Genomic DNA, 22,693 nt, shown 5'->3' with positions numbered 1-22,693 from the left:
TAAATGTTGAATAATGTTCTTTTTACAATCGTCGACTATTTAAACTGCCAGGAGTCAGTCAACATCTTTAGTACCTATAGAAATTTACATGTAACCAAAGCAAGAAAGAGTAGTGTTACTGGTTGCAGAAAAGTAAGTCTGTGATTTGATGCACTGATCAAGTTACAAGTAATCAGAGTTAATTCTTTTTTACTAAAATTAGAGCTGAAGATGTTTAGTCAAATACTTCCATTTAATTGAAATATCAGTGTATAAACACACAGTATTTAAAACAAACAAACAAGATTATGACTAAGAAACAGCTAGATATCCCAAGTAATCTAAATCCTAGCCTCAGATGACAATCAGTGAGCATTTTATCACAGAGTTTCACTGATGATAGTAAGTGGCAATTATCCATGCCTTGAATAGATTAAAAATGACTTTACATTGTAATGATAACAAAATCACAGTACTTGACAGCCATGTGGCAAAGACAGATAAATAAAAATTTAAATGGATTTTCTAAATCCATTTAGGCTCTTATTTGCCAAGAAGCACACTAGTCATCTTTCGAGGACAGTTTCTCCCAATGTTTCATTGATTGGGGTACAGTTTTGACCTTTGCTGGCTTTGCGTTTGGCGGGTTTTTTTGTAAGGACCAGTAAGAATGCTGGGATGTAAACTTCATTTTGATTCATGATGGTGTCAAAGTGAATACAGCTCCTTGAAACTGAAAAAAACTGAGATTATGTTATTAGAAGGGGATGATGACTGAGCCTGCTAATGGCTGCAGCAAAGAGTCAAGCTCTCTTTCCAGCCCTCTTAACTCAGCATAATAAGTGTTCAGGAAAGTGTCAGCAGTAACATTTGGACCAGTGTAGGAGGGTACAGCAAAGGGATGGATGGCATTCCTTTATTCTTGCAAAGGATTTTGCCAGTTGGCCTTTGCCAAATGAGTTAGTTCTCAGTCATTAACAGCTGGTGGCTCTTCTGTATCTGTTTTCCAAGACAAATGCAAGTTCTAGAAGAGTAGTAAATGAAAGTATCTAGGAGCATCACTGTTACCTAGAAAATTTTTTCCTATGCTTTAAATCTCTGTCATGGAATGATTTCCTCCCATCTGTTTTCTGGTGATAGGACCAAGATTTTTCTCAGTAATAATACAGAGGCAAAATGTTACCAAACCAATGAAAATCTGCTCTTCTCCCAAAGGGCATTGTTATATGCCTAGATTTCCTTTAAAAGTCAGGCAAAGCATAGTTCTTTCCAAATCTAGATCTTCATTCTGTGGCTTGAAAGCCTCCTTAATTAAGATGTGTCTCAGAAGCAAGGCAGGGGGGAACCCAAACCCACAAAAAAAAAGAAAACTAGTGGGAAGTCTAAAAGAAAACAGAAAATACTAGGTAAGCGCTTCGGTTCTTTTCAGCTCCTTTCCTGAAAGCACATGGAAACTGTTTTGAGATGTGGCATGAGCTGAAGAGGGAGAAAACCTCTGGTGATAAACTTTTCTTCATTTGCTCTTGCAGAGGGTGGCTCACAGTGTGAGGAAGAAGGAGCAGCGGAGAGGAGCTGTTATGGACTGACCCCAACTCCTATTCCCAATCCCTCTGTGCTGCTTGGGGTGCGGGACTGGAGGAGTTGGGAGTGAAGGGGTGAAGTTGAGCCTGGCAAAAAATGTGGGATTATGTGGGAGGTTGTCCTGGCTTCAGCTAGGATAGAGTTAATTTTCTTTCTAGTAGCTGGTATAGTGTTGTGTTTTGGGTTCAGTATGAGAAGAATGTTGGTAACACACTGACATTTTCAGTTGTTGCTAAGTAGTGTTTAGACTCAGTCAAGGATTTTTCAGCTTCTGATGCCCAGCCAGCGAGAAGGCTGGAGGGGCACAAGGAGTTGGGAGGGGACACAGCCAGGACAGCTGACCCAAACTGGCCAACAGGGTATTCCATACCATGTGACGTCATACCCAGTATATAAACTGGGGGGAGTTGGCCTGGGGGGATCGCTGCTCAGGAACTAACTGGGCATTGGTTGGTGAGTGGTAAGTAATTACATTGTGCATCACTCATTTTGTATATTGCAATTATTTTATTATTATTATTTTATTATTATCATTATTAGTTTCTTCCTTTCTGTCCTATTAAACTGTTCTTATCTCAACCCACAAATTTTACTTTTTTTCCGATTCTCTCCCCCATCCCACTGGGTGGGGGGTGAGTAGTGAGTGAGCAGCTGCATGGTGCTTAGTTGCTGATTGGGGTTAAACCACGACAGAGGTGTTATTTTGATTTTTTAAATTTTGTCTTTGCTTCTCACCATCCAAATCTATTTTAATTGGCAATAAATTAAACTAGTTTTCCCCAAATGAAGTCTGTTTTGCCCATGTGGTAACAGGTATGTGATCTCCCCATCTTTATCTTGACCTATGAGCTTTCTCATCCCATTTTCTCCCCCCATCCTGTTGAAGAGGGGGAATGAGGGGGCAGCTGGTGGGTGTCTGGCTGCTGACCAAGGTCAGCCCACAAGAACAGTTAAGCCTCTCAGCGGGCCACAGAGACAAATACCTAGCTTAAGGGTCCTGCGTATTTCACTCCAGTGGATCTGCTCAGTAAAGCTGTCTAGTAACATCTAGTTTCCGTGAACCCAGGCAAGATTTTTTTCATATAATATGCTTCATCATGATATTGATGTACTGATTTTAAAGTTGTATCCTGTCCCAGGATGCAACAGATAAGCACCTATAAATTGGCATGCTGTAGTTGAAAACAGAGCTAACCATATGGTACTGTGTCCATTCACGGTGCATATATAAAAGTAAAAATTAAAAGGGAATGGAACAACTTTGGTATCATCTGAGCATTGTTCCTTGCAAATCCCTTGCTAACGCTGCTACAACTCCTAATTCCCGATTTCCATTTTGCAATTTTCAATCTCTCAAATGAGTAGAATAAATGCATTGGGCCTGTGTCAGTCCAAATGCCATGGAAAAGTGGAGTGCTTGCAAAGCTATGCTGGGACACCGATGCTGTACACGTAACAGCATTCCCATGAGCATGCAGCCACGTACTTGAGGACCAGGACACCACGCTGTTGCTAAGACATACAGTGATGCTTCTCTCCAGTTGCAGCCCATTGCTGCTATCTCTTTCTACCTTAGGATTTAACACACTTGGCACAGCTGGCCACGCAGCAGATCTGCCAGCTAATTGCCTGTCATGAGGTCTGGAGCAGAGGCAGAAATGTTGAACTGCACAGTGAGATTTGCTGGCCCTGTGGCAGGAAAACGGGAGATGAGGGCCAAAAGCTCAAAATATAGGGCTGCACAGTCGTTGGCAGTGAGAACAAACTGAAATTGCTTTTCTGTTTGCAAGTTTAGTGGTTAATGAAGTAACTCCTGAAGACTTTGAACTATGGAGTTTGGGTAAAAGCTTGAGAAAGAAAACCTCCCTACGATTTTTTTCCTTCCATGGACAAAAATAAGACATCTATATGCCATGAGGGTCTGACACTTGAAAGTGTCAGGTGATCACATAAAATGGGTTTGTAGCTTCAAGAGGTAGGTCACTATTTGGTAAATCCCAGAATCTTATGAAGGTTGAAAAAGAGATGAAGGAGTTTCAGAGCTTTCATAGCAACCTGAGAAAGATTGGAGGTTTGTAATTATGTTCAGGCTTCTGACTTTCTGTTCCTATGTGTAGTAGTTCTGGATTATTTTTTCCTCTTAATCTCAGAAATGTACCCAGGATAGAAAAAATTACTTCTGCTTCAGCTTACCTGAGAATAAAGGCATTTGGCTTAAACTTAAGGAAAAAACATGCTCAGCTTATTCACATGAACAAACTTATGAAAACAAGCAGGATTTAATCTTTGATAGAAAACAAAGTAGCCGGAAAGCATAGGAAGTAGTTTCATTCTAATTTGGGAGAAAAATAAATACACTGATATTTTAAGGTATCTATATATTACCAAAGCTTTCTCTCTCTCCCCCTGCCTTACTGTAACCCTCCCAAAACACTTTTTGAAATAGTGTAAAGACTGAAGATTGCTGATGAATGAAAAACTGCAGTTTTATAAGATGCTGCATAACATCTGATTTGATAAAAAATAAGCAAATTGCTGTTTTTTACAGAACTACTGTAGAAAATGTCTATATATACGCTCTATATCTTGTCTAAAGCCATAAGATAATCAAAAACATTGATGTTAAAAATTTACACACATTAAGCTATGTAATTAATAAAAAGTTCTACCCAAACAAAACAGCCTGAATCACATATGCTGGAACTTAAAAAACCCTGCATTTTCAAAGTAGTTACTGTAAAACTTGTGACTAGCTCTATGAAGAATTCCTGTAGGTATGTACCCCTTTAGACAGAACAAATGTGTCTTTTCCATGAAAGAGTAGTGGAATAGCTGATGGTGCAATAACAAAATGCATTGGTTTTGCACTTGATTAAAATTAAATAATTAGTTTTCTTTGCAGTTATATGCAGTGAAGTATGTTTTCATTTATTATATACAGCAATTTTGTTTTAAAAAATCACAGACTTAAGTTCTGCTGTTTCAAACAAAGAAAACACAGCATGTTTAATGCCTGCCACCACTTTCTTTTGTATTTTGCTGTTTACACTTTTACTGTGGACCTTAAAGAGCTATAAAAAAAAGGAGTATTAATACTGCCATTTTGCAGAAGCTCAAGATCATGCAACCACAGCAACTGGATCTGCATACGGAGTGTCCTGTCTTTGTTCTGACCATTAGCTTGCACTGTTTCCAGCCATCGAGTAATGGCATTGAGATATCAACGTATGATAGACCGTTCTGTCTAAATTACTCTATATGCATCAGTAATGTCCATCCAGGCATATTACAATGCATGTATACTTTAAGAGTACATCTACAGAAATTACTTTTTATCAAGAAACAGTGTTTTCAAAGTATACAGCAATTGTAGTGGTGGTTTAAAGACTAATCTATAAATATAATACATATATAGAGAGATGCAGTCAAGATTTGGGATATCTTGCATGAAAGACAGCAAACCTAGCAGTTAAGTGCCTCTTATTAACCCACTAAGCAATACGTAGGAGAAGGGAATAAACTGCAATAGCATATTACTATTGCATATAATACCAATTTCTTCACTCAGCTGTCATGTAAACAATTTATAATAATGAGAAATAGAAAAGAGAAAGTTTATGTGGGAATAAAAGTAAATTGAGGCCTATAATGAAGATTGTGGAGGTGTAAACTTACAGAGCAACAGCATGCAAATTAGCTTTTTTGATTTGTGGGAAACTGCCCACAAAATTGTACCTTGAAATCATCATAATATCTGAGTTCTCAATTTTGAATATATTACAGTTTCTTCTTAAGTTTCAGTTTTATTGCTAGCTTTGTAGTGTATTTCTATTAAGCAAAATGATATACTATACACTGTATATTTAAAAACCTGCTTACATTTGTTATTAATAATGTTAAGAGATGTTACTCAGGTTTAATAAAGCCTTTTTTAATATTTTAGCATATGTGTCTCATGAACAATCTATTCTATGTTTTCTGTACAATTTTAGCATCTCAAACTCTACTTCTAGATGAATACTTCTAGAAATATATTTTAGGTCTGAGATTAAGAGCCAGAAAAGCCAAATCAAATGTATTGTGCCTTTTTTTGACTAAATTACTGAGTTTTATAATTAATGCAATGTAATTAAAATGCTGAACCAGTGCAATATATACTGACTGAAAAATTTATGCTTTTGAAAGCATCCTCCACAGCTATCCCTTTTACAAAAGGCAGAAATACAAAGTTGTGCAATTCACAGTAATTACAAGAAACCAGAAAACATTTCAGAATAATGTAGCCCAATAATTGAAAAGTGACCATGCATTCAGTTTCAGCTGTAGATTCGACAGCCTTAATGCCAGTTATTAAAAGTATTGTTCACACAGGTAATTGCGGGTTTGGAATTCAATGGAATAAAATAAATGATTGAATTAATTTTCTTTCTCGCATATTACAAAGGGCACTAAGTTGTTCCTTTAGCAATTTTTTTCTAATTAGCATAAGAACAATCAGTCATAATATAAAAGTGTACTTGTGAAAAAGTCTAAGGAGCCGGGTTTTATTCAATAACAAATAGCTATATAAACAGTTTCCTATCATCAGGAAACTAGAGGATTTAGGCATGAATAAAACTTTGCAATTATTCATCAAGTTTTGGATGTCTCTTTTCAGTTACAGTATTTCTCTAAACTGAAGCTGGATCTGCTTTTGCAATTGTTACAGTGCCCCAGGTAGATTTTGTGGTAAGAGAAGTACTTGTAAAGCAGAACTGCCTTCCCTTCCTATCCTCCCTGCAAGACGCTGGGTGAAAGGGTGAGTACAGATTTCCACTCTTTGCTCTTGCTGCAGGCTTTGTGCATTTGGATGACATGTAGACATTGGTAGGGATTATATTCTGTCTCTGAACAGGATTCTTTTGTATCTGACAGGACCTTCAGTCATTATTAATTATAAATTCAAAAATCTGATAAAACTGAAAAGAAATTTGAGGAATTCAAGTATAAAAAATCATCTGCATAAGATAAACGTTCATTCAGAATTAGTTGGAAGTCTGAAACAGAACAAATACTGTTATGTCCTGGTAAGAGTCTTCAGAGTTAAGAACTTGATTTTTTGCACCTATTCATAAAGTGAGAATCCAAAATTAGGCCTCATGACCACTTGACAATGACTTTGGGTATAAGTAAATAATAATGGCAAGAGTTTGTTTCACACCCTTTGTGACTGAACTGTGTTATTTTCCCCTGGGGAGGAAATAAACAGTAGTTTTAAACATGAAAGTTTTTATTTTTAGTGCATTTACACTAAAAGTGAAATCTAGAATAGGAACTAACTTTTTTATTAAAGACCATTTAAGAATTCTTTTTAGTTCATGGAGAGATTGAGAGGGAAATATTAAAGCCTAGTCTTTCAACTGAATTGTAATATTTTTCACTGTTATCTACACAGGAACTATTGTGGTACTATTTGCAGATGGAAATACTAAAATTGCCTTGGAGAAGTTCAAGTCATGTTGAAAATCCAGAAGAGATTGGAGATTAATCATACATTACATATTGAGGAAGCTTTTTTCCTCTGCATAGAAGCAAGTCTGAAACTGGAATCGAACATATGAATCACAGCCAAGAATTTATAATTTTGGTCCATTCAAGGAATGTATTCAGAAATCCATAATGATTCAGATAGTCAGATGCAGTATCTTCTAAGAATGCAGTGTAAAGAATTTCTCTATGTTCCCTTAAGAGCACAAACTTTCCAGAAAAAAGATTGTTTTAAAATGTTGAATTTTTTTCCCAGATAAGGAGGATGAACTAACTTCTGGCCAATATTAAATCACAGTATTTTTTCTCTTAGCTATTAGTTATTTTAACTATATTGTGCTTGTACTGTGATTATTTGTCGTAAAAGAACTCAAGGTGATGGAAATGTTTATCCAGAATTCCTTCTGCCAGTTCCCCCATGAACATGATAATCTTTAGCTGAAAAATAAATTATTAAACACATTACATGATAAAAAATAGCTTCTATATAATGCAGAGCCACAGTCTTTTCTCAGTGGTACATCCCAAATTCTTATTAATGTTTCCCCATTAATGTATAAGAGTTCAATTTTGGCCCAATGACTTTCCATTATCTGAATAGTTTTAGTAAAAAAAGATAAATGACCTATTATACTACAAGTGAATAATTTTCTTCTTTTGTTAACAAAATAGATTTCTTATTCTACCTTTCATGAGCAATAGTAACTCCTCCCTTCTATTTTAAGTCATGGTATATATTTGTTTAAGCAAGAAAAATGAAATTGCCTTCCTTCCAAATTTAGTCTTACACATCTTTATATCAAAACCCAATTTAGAGCAATGTTAAGTAGAATAAATATAGGCTCTCATTGCTTTCCTCATTTTGCCTATTGCTGTTCTACTGATTTCAACTGACAGGACCATTGAGCTGGGGGGGAAGCAAGGTAAACGCAGAAGGAACTGTGAATATATTATCATTGTCTCTATTTATCTGCACCATCAAACCATAGAGAAAAAAATGACAGTAATTTGGTAATTTGATAGGCTGAGACCTCACTTGTAGTACAATATTCATTGACCCTGAAATATATAATGTCAAGTAACCTCAAGATGCACAAGCTTCTGTGGGCAACAAAATATCAAATTCACATAAGGAGGCTTTGCATTTAAATTACGCAAAAATCCAAGATATTTTGAACATACATTAGGGCAGGATATGGTCCTTTGAATGTTATTCTCAATGCTCGTACCAGCAGCAACCGTCATCTGAAAAAGGGGGCAACAGAGATTCTGCTGAATGGAACAGAATTTTGTACAGTGCTACAGTATATTTAAATTACACCATGCTAACAAGATGAATGCTATTATCATTCAAGCAAGCTGATCTAAAAGAACAAAAATGTGGCTCAACTGAAATTCACACCAAAAAATTGTAAGTATTGTTACATATCCTGGCTCATGAGGCACTGAGACCAACCAAACAGTAAGTCACTTCAGTGTTCTGTACTGCGTTCACAGAAGTGAACTCTGAAGCACTGTCAAACAGCCAGATAACTATGGAGAAATAACCATAGCTCCATGGCTAACTTTAATCTGAGGTCTCTACATAAAGCAAGAGGTTTTACCTGTTTGTGAGGTTTAAAGAAAGTAGGAACTTCTCCCCCCAAATTAAAACATCTTATAGAACGACATCAAAAGAAGTAAACCTATTAAAATACCAGGTAGACTTTACCTATTAAATTGATAAATTTTTCATGCTGTCTGAGACTTCTCTGTTGCACCAAACAATCATAGGAGTGGAAAAATAGTAGGAAAAAAGCTATGTGCAGTTAAAAATCTGGAAGTCCCTTCAGCTATCTGAAGAATATATTTTAGCATTGAATGTTACTTTTCTTCCTTTTTCATGACTCTTTCTTTTATTTTTGCAGAGCCCAACATATAACATCCTTCTTTAGAAAGACCCCGACTAGTAGGCAATCTGACCAGATGACATTTCTTCAGATCTCAATATTTACTTCAGAAGAAATTAACAGCAGATTTTCAAAAAGTTCTAGAAGTATTTTTTAAACCTCTGGTTCAATCTATCCTGATTGCCATTAAAAAAACCAAACCAACAGTTCTAGACTAATCTTCTAGACAATTTCTTTCCATTGTTGAGAGCATATGTAACAATACATGCAATGTTCATGCTAATTATAGTTGAGCTTCATCATCTCTCAAAGTAAATATTGACCTAAGCTTTACTTCTGTGACTATTTACCAACTCAATTCAGTAAACCTGGTATTCAGAACTGACAAGACGACAGTATTTTTGGATTCAAGTATTTTTAATAGCACAATATAACATTTGGAAAATACAGCATATTGCAAGATGTATTTTATAATGACTTTACTATTATAATTTATGAGGAAGTTAAGCCTGATTTTATATTATGACTTACTTTTGCAGTAAACAATAATGTGAACATTATCAATATAATTAATAACAGCCACAGCCAAGTATCCATGTTCATCTATTGACAAAGCACATACTGCCAATGAACTTCACATTGTGATTTGTAACAGTTTTTAAGTATTTGAAGTAGCTTTAAACTTTCAATGTTTTAAAGGAGAATTATGCTATTAGTGGTAACAAGAGAGTAAATTTTTAATTTTAAGCAAAACTCTCCATGTGTGCTGGCAAGTTCTTAACTTGCTTGTGTCAGATTTCCCTTCTTCAGATTCACACCCTTAAATATTTGAAAAAATTTGTATAATGCTTTTTTATTGTTTTTTTCCAAAGGAGATTTCAATTCATACAAAGCAGTTACTTTTGAAAAGAACATTTCCATGCAAAGCAACTTCATGGTCAATTCATGTATCATGTTTAGATGGATCTTTCATACCACTGTTGCTCCAGAATTTTGTAAGGAAAACACAGCCCACACTATGTCAGCATGACACTGTTCTACATAAACAATATCTCAGCACAAGAAAACATAGACATTATAAACTTTATCCATTCATTATTTCAGTCTCTCTCACACATCTTTATTTAATAATGGTTTAAGGCTTATTAAATTTAATCTCAATATTTATACATAGACAACTACTAAAAAAGGGTTGAAACATGCATCTGGATTAATGTGTAAATAGTTTATACATTTTTGCACTTTTTTTAATCTATGTACATCTCATATATGATGTTTTCTGATAATTTTGCACTTTTGTGTGAAAAGGTAGATCTACTGTATACTTTTGACTGCTGCATCTGAGCTCTGTTAACTAATTCATCTTTGCTGTCCATTGCTCCTAACAGCAATAATCTCTGACTAACTTTAGCCTAATTTTTCAAATTATCTTGTAAACACTTTTCCTCTTCTTTCCTCTTGTAAAACTGTGAATAAAGTTTTATTGATTAAAGGTATAAAATGAATGGTGTTCAATTCTAGCAGCTGATGGGTTTAAGGTCCAGTATTTTGACTCTTCAGGCCTACTATGGGAAACTTCACATAATTGGAAATGAGTGATCCCTGATATTTCAACGCTGTAAGGCTATTTCCTTATAGCCATGGTAATTTCCTATCCAACTGGACTCATAGTACCTAAAATGTCAAGTGTCAGAGAAGAGAAATGAAAGAAAGATATTAAATAAAAAGCATAACATTTCTGCGTTAATTCTCAAATTGTTTGTCTTCAAACTGTGCATGTTGAGGCAAATGTATTGTCATAAAGATTTTACTGACAATCATTTGAGACACAAAATCCATGAATGAGTTATGTAGTGTAAGTAATGCAGCAATTCCCATCTCATGCATGTCCATAAAAGATTTATTCCATTCAGGAGTGCATCTAATATTATAGCATCTACCTAGTATTTGTACCCTAGTAACTATAACCTATTAGAATTAATATTCATTAAACTTTCTATTACAGTTTGGTCTTCCTCCCTGAGAAAATGCATAAGCATTAAAATTTATCAGAGGAGAAAATAGAGTCAACAGGGAGAGAAAATTCTGAAAATGAAGCTCTAGAACATGCATATATGCTTGCTTGGGATGAGCACTTCAGCTACCATTTCCTGTGAACCACGTGCACAGGGACAGATTCTCAAGCTGTCTCCTAAATGATGGACCCAGAAATGTTTCCAGGCTCCTTCTCCTTTCTCTTTTGGGTTTCCACATAGAACGGCCTTGTGTGAGGCTGTGGCACATCTGAAAACATTTTCAGAAAATGCATCACATACAAAAAGCCCTCTAGGTACATACACGGCCAAGCTACACCTCCTGGAGTTTCCAAGACCGCATCAGACAATAATCACAAAAAACGGCCCACATATGCACCAAACTGGCCTGTATTTCATAACTAGATAGAAAGAGTGACAAAGGATATACAAGACTACAATTTCGTGCTTCTGTGGAAACACTAAAATTAAACAAAGTTTTAGCTAATTCTGTAAATTAACCTACAAGAAATATGTGAAAATTCATGAAGTCTAACATCGATATTCCTGCGTTTACACCAGGTAGCAACTGCTTTTTTTTAACTCATTAGTTACACTGAGCTTTCAAGTGATCTTGCTGTTCAGGTCACATGAAACGAGATATATTTTCCTAAATACCAACATTGTTATAATCCAAAACTTCTTAGTAAGTCCCCAGTCAAAGCTCTGGTAAAGCAGGAACTCTTGCTCTCAGTTATGATGTGAGCAGTACAGCACTAATTTCAAGGCCATGTCCAAATTAAGGACATGGAATAAAGAAGAAAGTCAGGTTTTATAATCAGTGGTATCCAAAGCTGCTGACAAATTCAAAGATATGCACTGAACAAATCTAATTTGTTGATAGATTGAAGAAACCAGTGCAGAATCGTCCCCAATTCTTTGATGTCTATAATGTAGGTATCTGACAAATGGATATAAAAAACTATCCCTCAGAGCAATATTTGGTGTTTCTTAACAAGAATTTTGTGCTGACCAGTCTTACATCACTCACCACAGTCCAAAATGCTATTTAGGTGTTTTAGTCTTTTGAAAATTTTATTTACTCACATTAATTAGTGAAACTATGCAATGTCAGAAAAGAACTGTTTCTTCCCTTATGTGTCATCTTTTTGTGGGGGTGCTAACTGAGGTCATGCTTAGCAGGCTATCTGAACAGTCGTCAAGGTAAAAAGCCCAAAAGGAAAAGACCTGTTATCTACTTTCTAAAGCCGTTCCTGTAGAAAGTATTCTATTTGTTACTTTAGTAGTTGGAGCAAAAAACAAGACCAAAAGGAACACTTCCACAACACATAAGTTCAATATTTCAAGAAGTTTATATTTCACAATGAAATTCATTGCCTATTCTCTGCACTCAGACTAGGGAAGTGGCTTCAGCTAAGCCTATTCTGAAGTGAAGCCTGTTCCATGTAATATCCCACGCATCTCACATGATTACTTCAACACCCAGTACCTTCAACTCAAGTTGAAATCAGCTTAATGTATATTGTACTGATACATACCTGTGCACAAATGTACACTAACGCAGAATCCATTAGTTTGGTTTTTTGGTTTATTTTTAAGTGTGGGCTGGACTAGAAGTAATGCTACAAAACAAATACCCCCTGTGAAAACTGAAGACCATACAGTCATCACAGCATATCACTGTACATTACACCATAGATAAAGCAGATGTATGTGATATCTTTGATAGTATAAGTCTATTCTACTAACTTTGAGAAGTTGTCATGTGAATTCACAGTAACAAAATATATTCTCAGATGTCATTCATATTGCCTGTTCTAAAGTGAAAGGAAGTGTGATATCCAGATATTGGCAAAGGGTACTTTAATAAACTCAAAGGTATATTTAAAACTCACAGACTGCATATGGAATACCTATCTAACAATCATCCGACCAATGTGTTCTTGTTTATGGAAGACCATTTCAAAACTTGACTGGACAGGACCCTGGGACACCTGATCTAGTTATAAAGTTAGCCACGCATGGACTAGATGACCTCCAGAGATCACTTCCAAACCCAAGTTATGCTATGATTCTATTATTTTTCAATACTAAATGTTATTTCGTGTTACAGCACATAGGGTTTTCATCATGCTAGATTTGGTACCTATAAATTGAGAAGGAGAGCTCCTACAATAGAAGGGAACAAAGCGTGAAGGATGTGAAGATTTACCACCTTTCCTAGTCTATCCCTAGACAGTCTGGACAGAATTTTAATCCTGACAACAGTTCTAGTGACAGCTCTGCACTTGCCTGAAGTTTCAAGTGATGGAAAAGTTTGAAGCTTTTGAGGCTTGCTCTGGATAAAGTCAGTCTGTGACAACCAACAAGTGACTTCAGGTCTCACCTCATTGCCAACATCATTACAAACAAACGACATGTCATTCCTCTTCTGCAGCCACCCCAGAGACCCACTGGTGGGCTTTAAATCTTAAAACTGTCTGTAAAGGCTGGCTTAGAAAGCAATACAGCAATGAAGACAAGTGTTGCAGGCCCAGTGAAGACCAAACTTGCCAGTCATATGCAGCATGCTTTTGGGTAAGGGTTGACTGCAGCCTCTGGAACACGTTAGTGCCCAATAGTTTGAGACTCACCAGGAAAGCTGAATGCCACCAAGTGACTCAGACTCACAGCCCACTTGCAAAGTAGACTTTTGGGTGGAAAAGAAGTTGGAAGGCAGACCATGCCACACTTAGATTTGTTGAGGAGGACGTTCCTACAGCATAACAGACACATAACTAGGGAGGTCAAAATGTAAAGGATACATTTGAATCTCTCCTGACTACTCAAGTGGAGGACTTAATTGACTATAGAAGTTGGTATTTATTTTGGAAAATGAGACCAGCAGGTTGATGCATTGAAATTCTGCTTTTCTGGAAATTACAGATTAGCATTGGTATCTCAAACTGAAAAAAGTTATATAACTATAATTAATATTTAAATCTCAGTAAAACAAACTTCTGGGTATACAGCAAAACCAGAGGTTGTCCCTAACACTGGAACTCAGCCTGTATGAGACTTACATGTCATGTAAGTCCTCAGTAAAATCTGTGAAATCCCACTGCTGTTTCTTCCATGGAAATGCATAGTTATCCCTGAAAAATGAGTTTGACCTATTAATATATAATCTAAATTAAACAACAAAAAAAAGGTCACTGTAATTTCTTCTAACTTTTGTACTAAAAAACAATGTTAGATATTTTATTCAAAAAAATCCAACAAACCCACCAACAATAACATTTTCACTAAATCTAATGCTTTATATTGCCCCATCTTACTATCAGCTGCCCTTAGTATATCAAAGTTGTCTTTGCGAGGGGCCTCTTATCTGAAGCTGTCAGCTGGTTCTGTGCAGAAAGTGATCTTTTATCACTGAACCAAAATATACATAATTTATTTTTCTTCCTCCATCTAAAAAAATCATTTGATATATGATCCTTGTTCTTTAATTGTACTTTCTCATTCAGTCAACTATTCAGTTACATGTAATGACATTGTAAATATGGGAAGTAAATGAATGGTCCTAAATTATCAACTTAGTACTTTCAACTCAATAGAATTGAAAGTGTCCATACTCTGAAGTTAAGCAAAGGGAGTCTCATTTATATGACCCGAAATGGTGTGTCTCTGCATGTGTGTGTACATATAAATATACAATAATTTTGCATATATAAGATGCAATATATACAAAGTATCTAAGGCTGTTCAGCCTGGAGAAGAGAAGGGTCTGGGGAGACCTTATTGCAGCCTTTCAGTGCTTGAAGGGGGCTTATAAGAAAGATGGGGACAAACTTTTTAGAAGGGCATGTTGCAATAGGACAAGGGGTAATGGTTTTAAACTGAAAGAGGGTAGATTCAGACTAGATATAAGGAAGAAATTTTTTACGATGAGGGGGGTGAAACACTGGTACAGGTTGCCCAGAGAGGTGGTAGATGCCCCATCCCTGGAAACATTCCAGGTCAGGTTGGACAGGGCTCTGAGCAACCTGATCCAGTTGAAGATGTCCCTGGTCATTGCAGGGGGGTTGGACTAGATGACCATTAAAGGTCTCTTCCAACCCAAACTATTCTATGATTCTAAGATTTGATATATATTGTACATATACACACACCTGTATCCATCCACATACATATGTACATACACTGTACATAAATTAGTAATTATTATATGCTTGATGATGATAGCCTGCAAAAAAAAAAGTAACAAGAAGTAACAAAAACCACCCCCTACAATCATCTATATCAATAGTAGCTCTGGTATGTACATTGACCTGTACACACTTGACTTTGTACATGGGACTATTCCCACTGAGCTACAGGGAACTTGTTATCACTCCAGAGGTAAATCTACGTGTAAAAATCTGCAAGATCTTGCCCTTAAAACATAGTATGTAGAAAGACAGACCTTGCAGTCTGTACAGTAATCTTCCCACAGTACTGTTACAAGATGAAACAAGGTAAGGTAATACATCATTAAGTGAGCACTTTAAAGAGATAGTAAGATTCATATTTATTTGTTTACCTGCATCACAGTGACTGAACTGTCTAATTATTCTTTGATTAATCATTTTTAAAATCTTTTGATATGTGAATGCAGAAAATCACCATAGTTATAATAAACTTTTATATTAACACTATAAAATATTGATTTAAATGTATTGAACTTAGGAGAAATTTATTATAGCAAATAAAAATTCGGAACAGTGATCACAGAAGCAGAGTTTGAGTTCATACAGCCATTAAAACATCTCAAGATAATGACTCTGTGTTGTGCCAAGGCACAGAAATAATTCAGGCATATATTCCATCATTAAATATTTAGTTAATTAATAGTCTAGAAAGGAACTGTCTGAATAGTTCTTAGTCAAAAAATGAAAAATATTTCCTTGCCTAATTGTCAGAATTTCCGTTGCATAAAGTCTTTTCAAACAAGATTCTTTTTTTATTACAAGTGTAGAAAACAAAGGACACGCTCATTTGATATAATGTAAAAATATGAAACTATATGAACATGTTGGAATGTTATGCTAATTGGTGTTCAAACTAGGTCTGTGGAAATCATGCTGACTACTCTTTTGCTTTGCCTAATGAAGCATGACGAGTCTGATAATTACATTCCAGGTCCAGTTCCAAGTCATTTTATCTATGACTAGTAAGGAAAAGGGAAGGGAAAAGGGAAGGGAAAACGGGAGGGAAAAGAAAAGGGAAAACCGGAGGGAAAATGGAGGGAAGGGAAGGGAAGGGAAGGGAAGGGAAGGGAAGGGAAGGGAAGGGAAGGGAAGGGAAGGGAAAGGGGATAAAGAAAATGAAAGAGAAAAATAAAAGAAAAAAGTAAACTACCGACAAAATACGCCTACAGTGCTTTCCTGCGCTCCCTGAAATCCTGCTTCTCTAGTCACCCAGCTGCCGGACCTGTCCCCAGCCTACAGTAATAATCTCTCTTGTCACCAATGCCCAGGCTGTGGGGAAGGATGATACAGCAGTTCACAGGTGTCTGCATACTGCCCTGCAATAAGACAAACGTAGTTTAGGAAGGTGTGTTAAGAACGATGCTAAACTGTGCACATGGTCCCAGGAGATCAGACCTCTGACAGATCCAGGTTAGATAGAGCTTGAGCGCACCTGAGGAGCTGTCCTGCTTTCAGCTGGAATAAAGTTAATTTTCTTCCTAGTAGCTGTTAGTGCTGTGTTTTGGATTTAGGATGAGAATAATGTTGATAACACACTGATGTTTTAGTTGTTGCTAAGTAGCGCTTATCCTAAGTTAAGGATTTTTCAGTTTCCCATGCTTTGCCAGCAAGCAGTCCACAAGAAGCTGCGAGGGGACACAGCCAGGACAGCTGACCCCAATGAGCCAAAGGGGTATTCCATACCGTAGGACGTCATGCCCAGTATATAAACTGGGGAGACTTGGCCGGGGGACACAGCGGCTCGGGGATTGGCTGGGCATCACTCAGTGGGTGGTGAGCAATTGTATTGTGCATCACTTGTTTCGTATATTCTATTATTGTTGTTTTTATTATTATTATTATTTTATTGTTGTTGTTGTTATTAAACCATGCCCTTGGGTGAGTGCATAATGCAGCACCTTCTTGCACTCCTGAGAGAGCCTCTGCTCTGCCTGGGCTATGGAGGACTCTGGGACATGGTTATTCTGTATGAGTGTGAGCAAACAATAAGGAGCAACTGGTACGACCCCACCTTGTACATCAGGGAGGCCCAGAATGGTATACCTCAACTGTCGATTAACATGCACAAGAAGGTAAGATGGTAAGGGATAAAGCACAGAAATCTTCATTCAGGCTTGTGATCATGTCAGTCTCCTCAGTGCTCATTTTTCATGTCCTTTTCAGGGTACTTTAGGCTGCAGACAGATAGGATTCAGGTTCACAACAGTGTTTGTACATCATTTATTATGTATATATTTTCAGGGAGAATATAGCATAAAGGCTAAATTAAGCTCTTTTTTTTGGTAATTTTCCAGTAACAGAACAGCTAAAAATAAATCTCACAGTGTGAATGTGTGTAATAATGATGAAAAGCCTGAAAGACAGTCTTGAGGAATTTTGCAACTAAGCATTCCCACTAGGCAAGAGGTGAATGTCTTTTTCCCTGAAGAAGCCAATCAGTGCTTGTAGTTCTGATTTAAGCACTATGTTATCTGGCTTCATGACTAGATAAGTGTTCTTATGATGGGAAAACCATAAAAAAAATTCCCACCCCTATAAATTCTCAAACACCAACATTGAGGGCAAGCTACTTGCATCTTAAAAGAAGAGATTTGTGTTTTGCTATTTCTGGCTTGTGTATTTACTCAGGAAAGTAGAAGTCAGATAGGATACTCTTTAAAGGCACTAAACACACATTTATCATTTAGCTGTACATACATACATATAAAAGAATTTGTGCTCTGCCTAATCTGTTGAAATACCCTCATCAAGCCAAATCATCAGAATATAGACTGAACTATTTTGACCAATGACAAAGTGGTCCTTCAATAACAGTCTTCAAGATAAGTCTATCTGGAAACTGTAAACATAGATAGCTACGCTTCAGTAATGGTTTATCCTTCATACCCTTCATATTAAAAAAAAATAGCCATTACAGTATAAAAAAACAACTTCTATTAATTTAAAGTTTCCTACATCTGTCTGGGAACTTCCTACTGTACCCCCTCTGCAAGTCATTGCCTGCTTTGTCACATGTGAGCTTGTACCATCTATGCTATGTTGCTTTATGAATCGCCAATATGCCAGACTTTAAATGTAGACCAATGACTCCTTCTAGGAAAAATAAGAGAAGGCATATGTGGTAATGAGGAGAAGTTCTCTCTTCAGACAGTAAAGTGGAAAACTACTGTTTTACTCCTCTTACAAAGGAAAAGGGACATAATGTCTTCCCTCTACTCAGTCCCATGGTGCAGGATGAAAAAGAAATGACTTGACACAGTTCATCTTCTGTGGCCGGGAGGCCAGTCACGAAGGGCTGACCATAGTCCGCCCCACACTGCTGTGTTCAGCGCAGTTGTGTCAAGAGACCTGCACAAACCTAGAGCGAGTTAGTGGAGAAAACTGCTTCAGCCACTACAGGGACAAACCGACAGCAAGGTTGACTTTGACTCTGCATCCTCCATCCCAGACTCTGCAACACAACTCAGGGATGGGGGACATAGGAAAGGCCACATTTAACACTTCTTGGATGGTTCATTAAATTTTAGGGGATGTGAATGCACAGTAAAATATAATAACCTTACACAAATTGAGTATATAACTAAAAGTCGTCTTGGTATAGCTTTGAAATGTACAGTACCCAGCCTCTCAAACAACAAGCCCCAATCTCAGCTATCATCACATCATTGGTAATTTCTACTAAGACAGACATTTTTGAACATTATCTGAGAAAATACTGTATGAAAAGGATTTTAAAGTACATATACTTTCTTCCCTCTCCCCACCTTTGATTTAAATACATTTTGGAAAAGTATCCACAACAAAAAAAGTGCTTCTTTTCATTCATGGTGATTTCCCCTTTGGCATTTGGCTACATAGTGATTAAGAGAATTTATTTCTGTTCTATCTTTCTTTAGAGAATAGAAGAATCTATGTTTTTAAAACTATAGAGTCAGAGAAAGTTAAAGAGGAAAATAAAAAGTACCTAAAAACACTCTCTCTCTTGCCTGATGATGCAAGAGAAAGGACGGTTTTCGATTAAAGCTCTGCCAGTTCTAATTCCAGCAACAACAGGTCTTCTGAGATTATCAGTGTAAAACCTAGACCCCACAAAAAGAATTTCATATTCTATTTTCTATTTTTATACAAGTTAATTACCACTTTTATAACTATACCATCATTCTACAAGCCGAGTAAATATGGCTAACACTGTTGCACACTGATTTTTCGCATAGTCTGTCCCCTCAGAGAAAAACATGTACAGATACATAGATATCTGCAGTCTGCAAAGTGTTTTGGTGGAACTGCTCTTAGTTTGATGGTTTGTTTTAAATGTTTATCCTTCTAGAGAAGACACTGCTGAAAAAATACAGTTTGCTCTTGAAAATATAAGTGGGACAGGCATATGATAGTGCTAATTCCTGGGGGATTTAATGCTACTCTGTTGGGCCAGCTTCGAACCAATCTGGCTCCCTCTCTCCCTGTCTCACTGATGACTGTACAACATTCTGCAGGTCCTGAATAGGTCAAGGCCATCATGTGCGTTCTTACTGTTTTACAGCAATTATTATTTAAAGTAATTTATATTATAACTTGCCACCATGTTCACTAGGCACTGTGCAAGTATAGTGCTGAAAAAGGCAGAAAGGAACGTTTCATGTATGTGTAAAAAATGTATGCTTGGGATACATGTATATTGGCTGGATGCACTTTGCTGTTTTTGCTTTATTTGCTTTTCCTGGTGAGTGTAGAAGCCTGTCACAGACTTGAGCAGCAGGATTTTTCTTTGCATTTAAAGACACCCCCCAATCTTTTGAGATACAAAAAGACATCCAATTACCAAACAGATATACAGTAGTGCAGTGATACATTCATGATTTACATACAGTTTCAGGAACTGAGGCTGCTTATGATGCTGCTAAGCAGCAGCAAAGACAAATTAACAAGACTTTGGTCTTTTTTCTCTGCTGTTCATAAACCTTTGGGCAGCAGCCAGATGTCAGAAATCAGTTCAGCTTCACATTAATGTCATTTGAAAAAGCCATGAGCAGTGGCAGATGCAGGCAGTGAAACTACACCTTGGAAAGACTGCCCAAAGGTGGAGGATATCAGTGGAGAGGAGGTGGAGGCACTTCCACTGAAAATAACAAAGAAGCTGTGAGTGAGGAAGAGTCAAACCAGAAGCCTCTTTTTTACTATCTTCTGAAAGAATCTGAAAAGTGGTATACTATATCTATGTTATTGAAAACAAAAGATTATTTGCATTAGCCCTCAGATATAGTTTCATCTCTTGCACTGCACCAGGGCAGGGAAATAATGTGTTTATCCACAGAGTCCAAGGAGTTAAAAAAACCCAACCCCCAAAACCTTACACAATCAAAATAAAAACAAAATTCATCTGACATATGTCAGGATCTATTTTAGGATGAAATGCACATAAATGTGGTTATTCCTCTGCATTAACTATAGCTCAAATGTAGATTTCTACATCTGATAACTTGGCTAGGTAGGAGAGGGAGATTACCCAGTCTTTCCACAAAAGCTTTCATGAAAGGCATTATTAAGAAGAACACATTAAAAAAATGAAATTAAATTCTAATTGTAAAGGAAAGAACTGAAAAAATTTTGATTTAAATTAAATATGAAACTGCAGGTGAAGATCAGCAGACTGAGGATTGTGGGTCTTTATGTATTAAAACAGCACGTTTATTCACAAAAGCTTTTTAAAACTCTTTTTCAACTGTCATTTTTGACACTGGTCTATAACTCAACACCGCATTGACTGAAAGTCCAAATCCAAGATGCTCCAAGAAAAAAATAAGCTTTGGGACCTGTTCTTTAAGTAGTTTATTTTCTCCACATGTAATATTCCCTTCAGCTGCCTGAAGCATAAATCAGGCCAAATTTCCTAACAGAGTATGTTGGAAAAGCTACGTCTTTTTAATGCAAATGAACAGAAACGGATATTGAAAATCCATTGAAAATAATGACAAAGGTGCTTAAAGCGCATGTATGCCAGGAGACTTGAGGAAAGTGAGCAAGATAGCTGGGCATGCCCACGAGCCCAGTTTCCTTTGCTATGCTGCTACTAGTCCTTGGTGCTACAGCAGTGACCAAGGAGTGGTCCAGGGAAGAAAAGGTTTCCTGAAACCTACAATATTGCTTCTCTGCATACAGCTATTCTACCTCGCTAAGCACCAGGATTTTAAAGTATTACAATAATTATCATGCCCACATAAAACTGAGACTATAGCACAACTTAAAATGCTAAATTCAAGAGCACACACTTCACTGACTACAATGAACAGAATATAATAAAAAGAGTAAACATTACCCTGGCAACACTTACTCAAACAGCCAAAGAATTAGCATCAAAGCATCACTGGATAAATATTGGCTATATATTTTTCTCAGACTCACCCACGCAGCAACATGAAAGACTACAGATGCAGACAAAAACAATCTTTTTGAGTACATCATAACTGCAGATATAGACAAATGCATATATAAAAAATACAGAATCTAGTTTGCAAAACAGAGGTATTTTGTTGATTAGTGTAAAAATCCAATTTAAACCATGAGGATCTGATACCAACACTAATAACATTTTGTAATTTTAATAAAAAATAGAATTTGTTGAACATTATTTTGGGGATAGAAAAAAGAAATACAGCTTTCCAGTATTTATTTTTTTAAAAATCAAAATTTTACATCATATTGTCACTGAAAACTTGGCAACCATAACAACCTAGTAAACTATCATATGATTTATCTGCATGTTATGTGTACTTCCAGTACTATTTTTATAAGCTAAAAAGTGGTCATGAAATATAGCTAGAAAGGGAAAAGAAAGATATGAACTAATAGTACCAGAAGCAGAATCCCCATAAAACACACAGCCAGCCATCCTGATGTAATGAAGTTCTTAGCTTTGTTAATAGGGCAAGTTTTCTAACAGTTGGGAAAGGGCAAATCAAAATACTCTGATCAGTTAAAAGACCAGTCCTACAGAGAAGAAATGGAGAGAGCACAGATCTATAAAGAGCAACTATGATCCGGAATCTGTACCAGGAAAGCTGAAATTGAATTATTTGCACATCTTATCTAAATTAAATGTAATTCAGGGTACTCGAAGTTAGAAGCTCAAGATTCCTGACCTGTGAGTGAGAAAAGCAGGTACTTTCAAAGGTGATTCTTAACATCTGAGTGAATTGCCTACAGTTAGATGGTTTGAAGATAGCACAGTCCTCTCTCTTAGCCAAAAAGCTGCCAGCCTTGCTTCCTAAGCAGTGCCAAGTATGGTCAAGGCATTTTGGTTTTTAATTCAATTTTTCTTGGCAAAACACAATACTTTGCTTTGAAAAGCTGTTTCCTCACCATTGCTGCATCATCACTGCTCACAGGCAAGCACGGGAAAGGAAAACTTTAGCAGGTGCCAAATACACTGGATTTTCTGGTTGGTGCTGCAGATTACCAC

General features: G+C 36.6%; 1 protein-coding gene across 19 annotated transcripts in view; it reads right to left on the bottom strand.

Annotated features, from left to right (window-relative positions):
• Positions 1-22,693, bottom strand: part of PPFIA2 (PTPRF interacting protein alpha 2) — a 344,800-nt gene that overhangs the window by 158,835 nt on the left and 163,272 nt on the right. For 11 of the 19 annotated variants that reach the window (XM_030002992.1, XM_030002986.1, XM_030002990.1 and 8 more), the window contains one exon: positions 8,269-8,331. The exons of the other annotated variants lie outside the window; for them this stretch is intronic. In XM_030002992.1, coding sequence (XP_029858852.1) covers positions 8,269-8,331 — 63 coding nt within the window. The remainder of the gene's footprint in view (positions 1-8,268; positions 8,332-22,693) is intronic. 19 annotated transcript variants of the gene reach the window in all.

This window comes from Aquila chrysaetos, chromosome 26, assembly GCF_900496995.4.
Source record: "Aquila chrysaetos chrysaetos chromosome 26, bAquChr1.4, whole genome shotgun sequence".
Taxonomy (NCBI): Eukaryota; Metazoa; Chordata; class Aves; order Accipitriformes; family Accipitridae; genus Aquila; species Aquila chrysaetos.
Note: the sequence above shows the minus strand (reverse complement) of the source record. Positions and strands in the feature narration are given on the sequence as shown.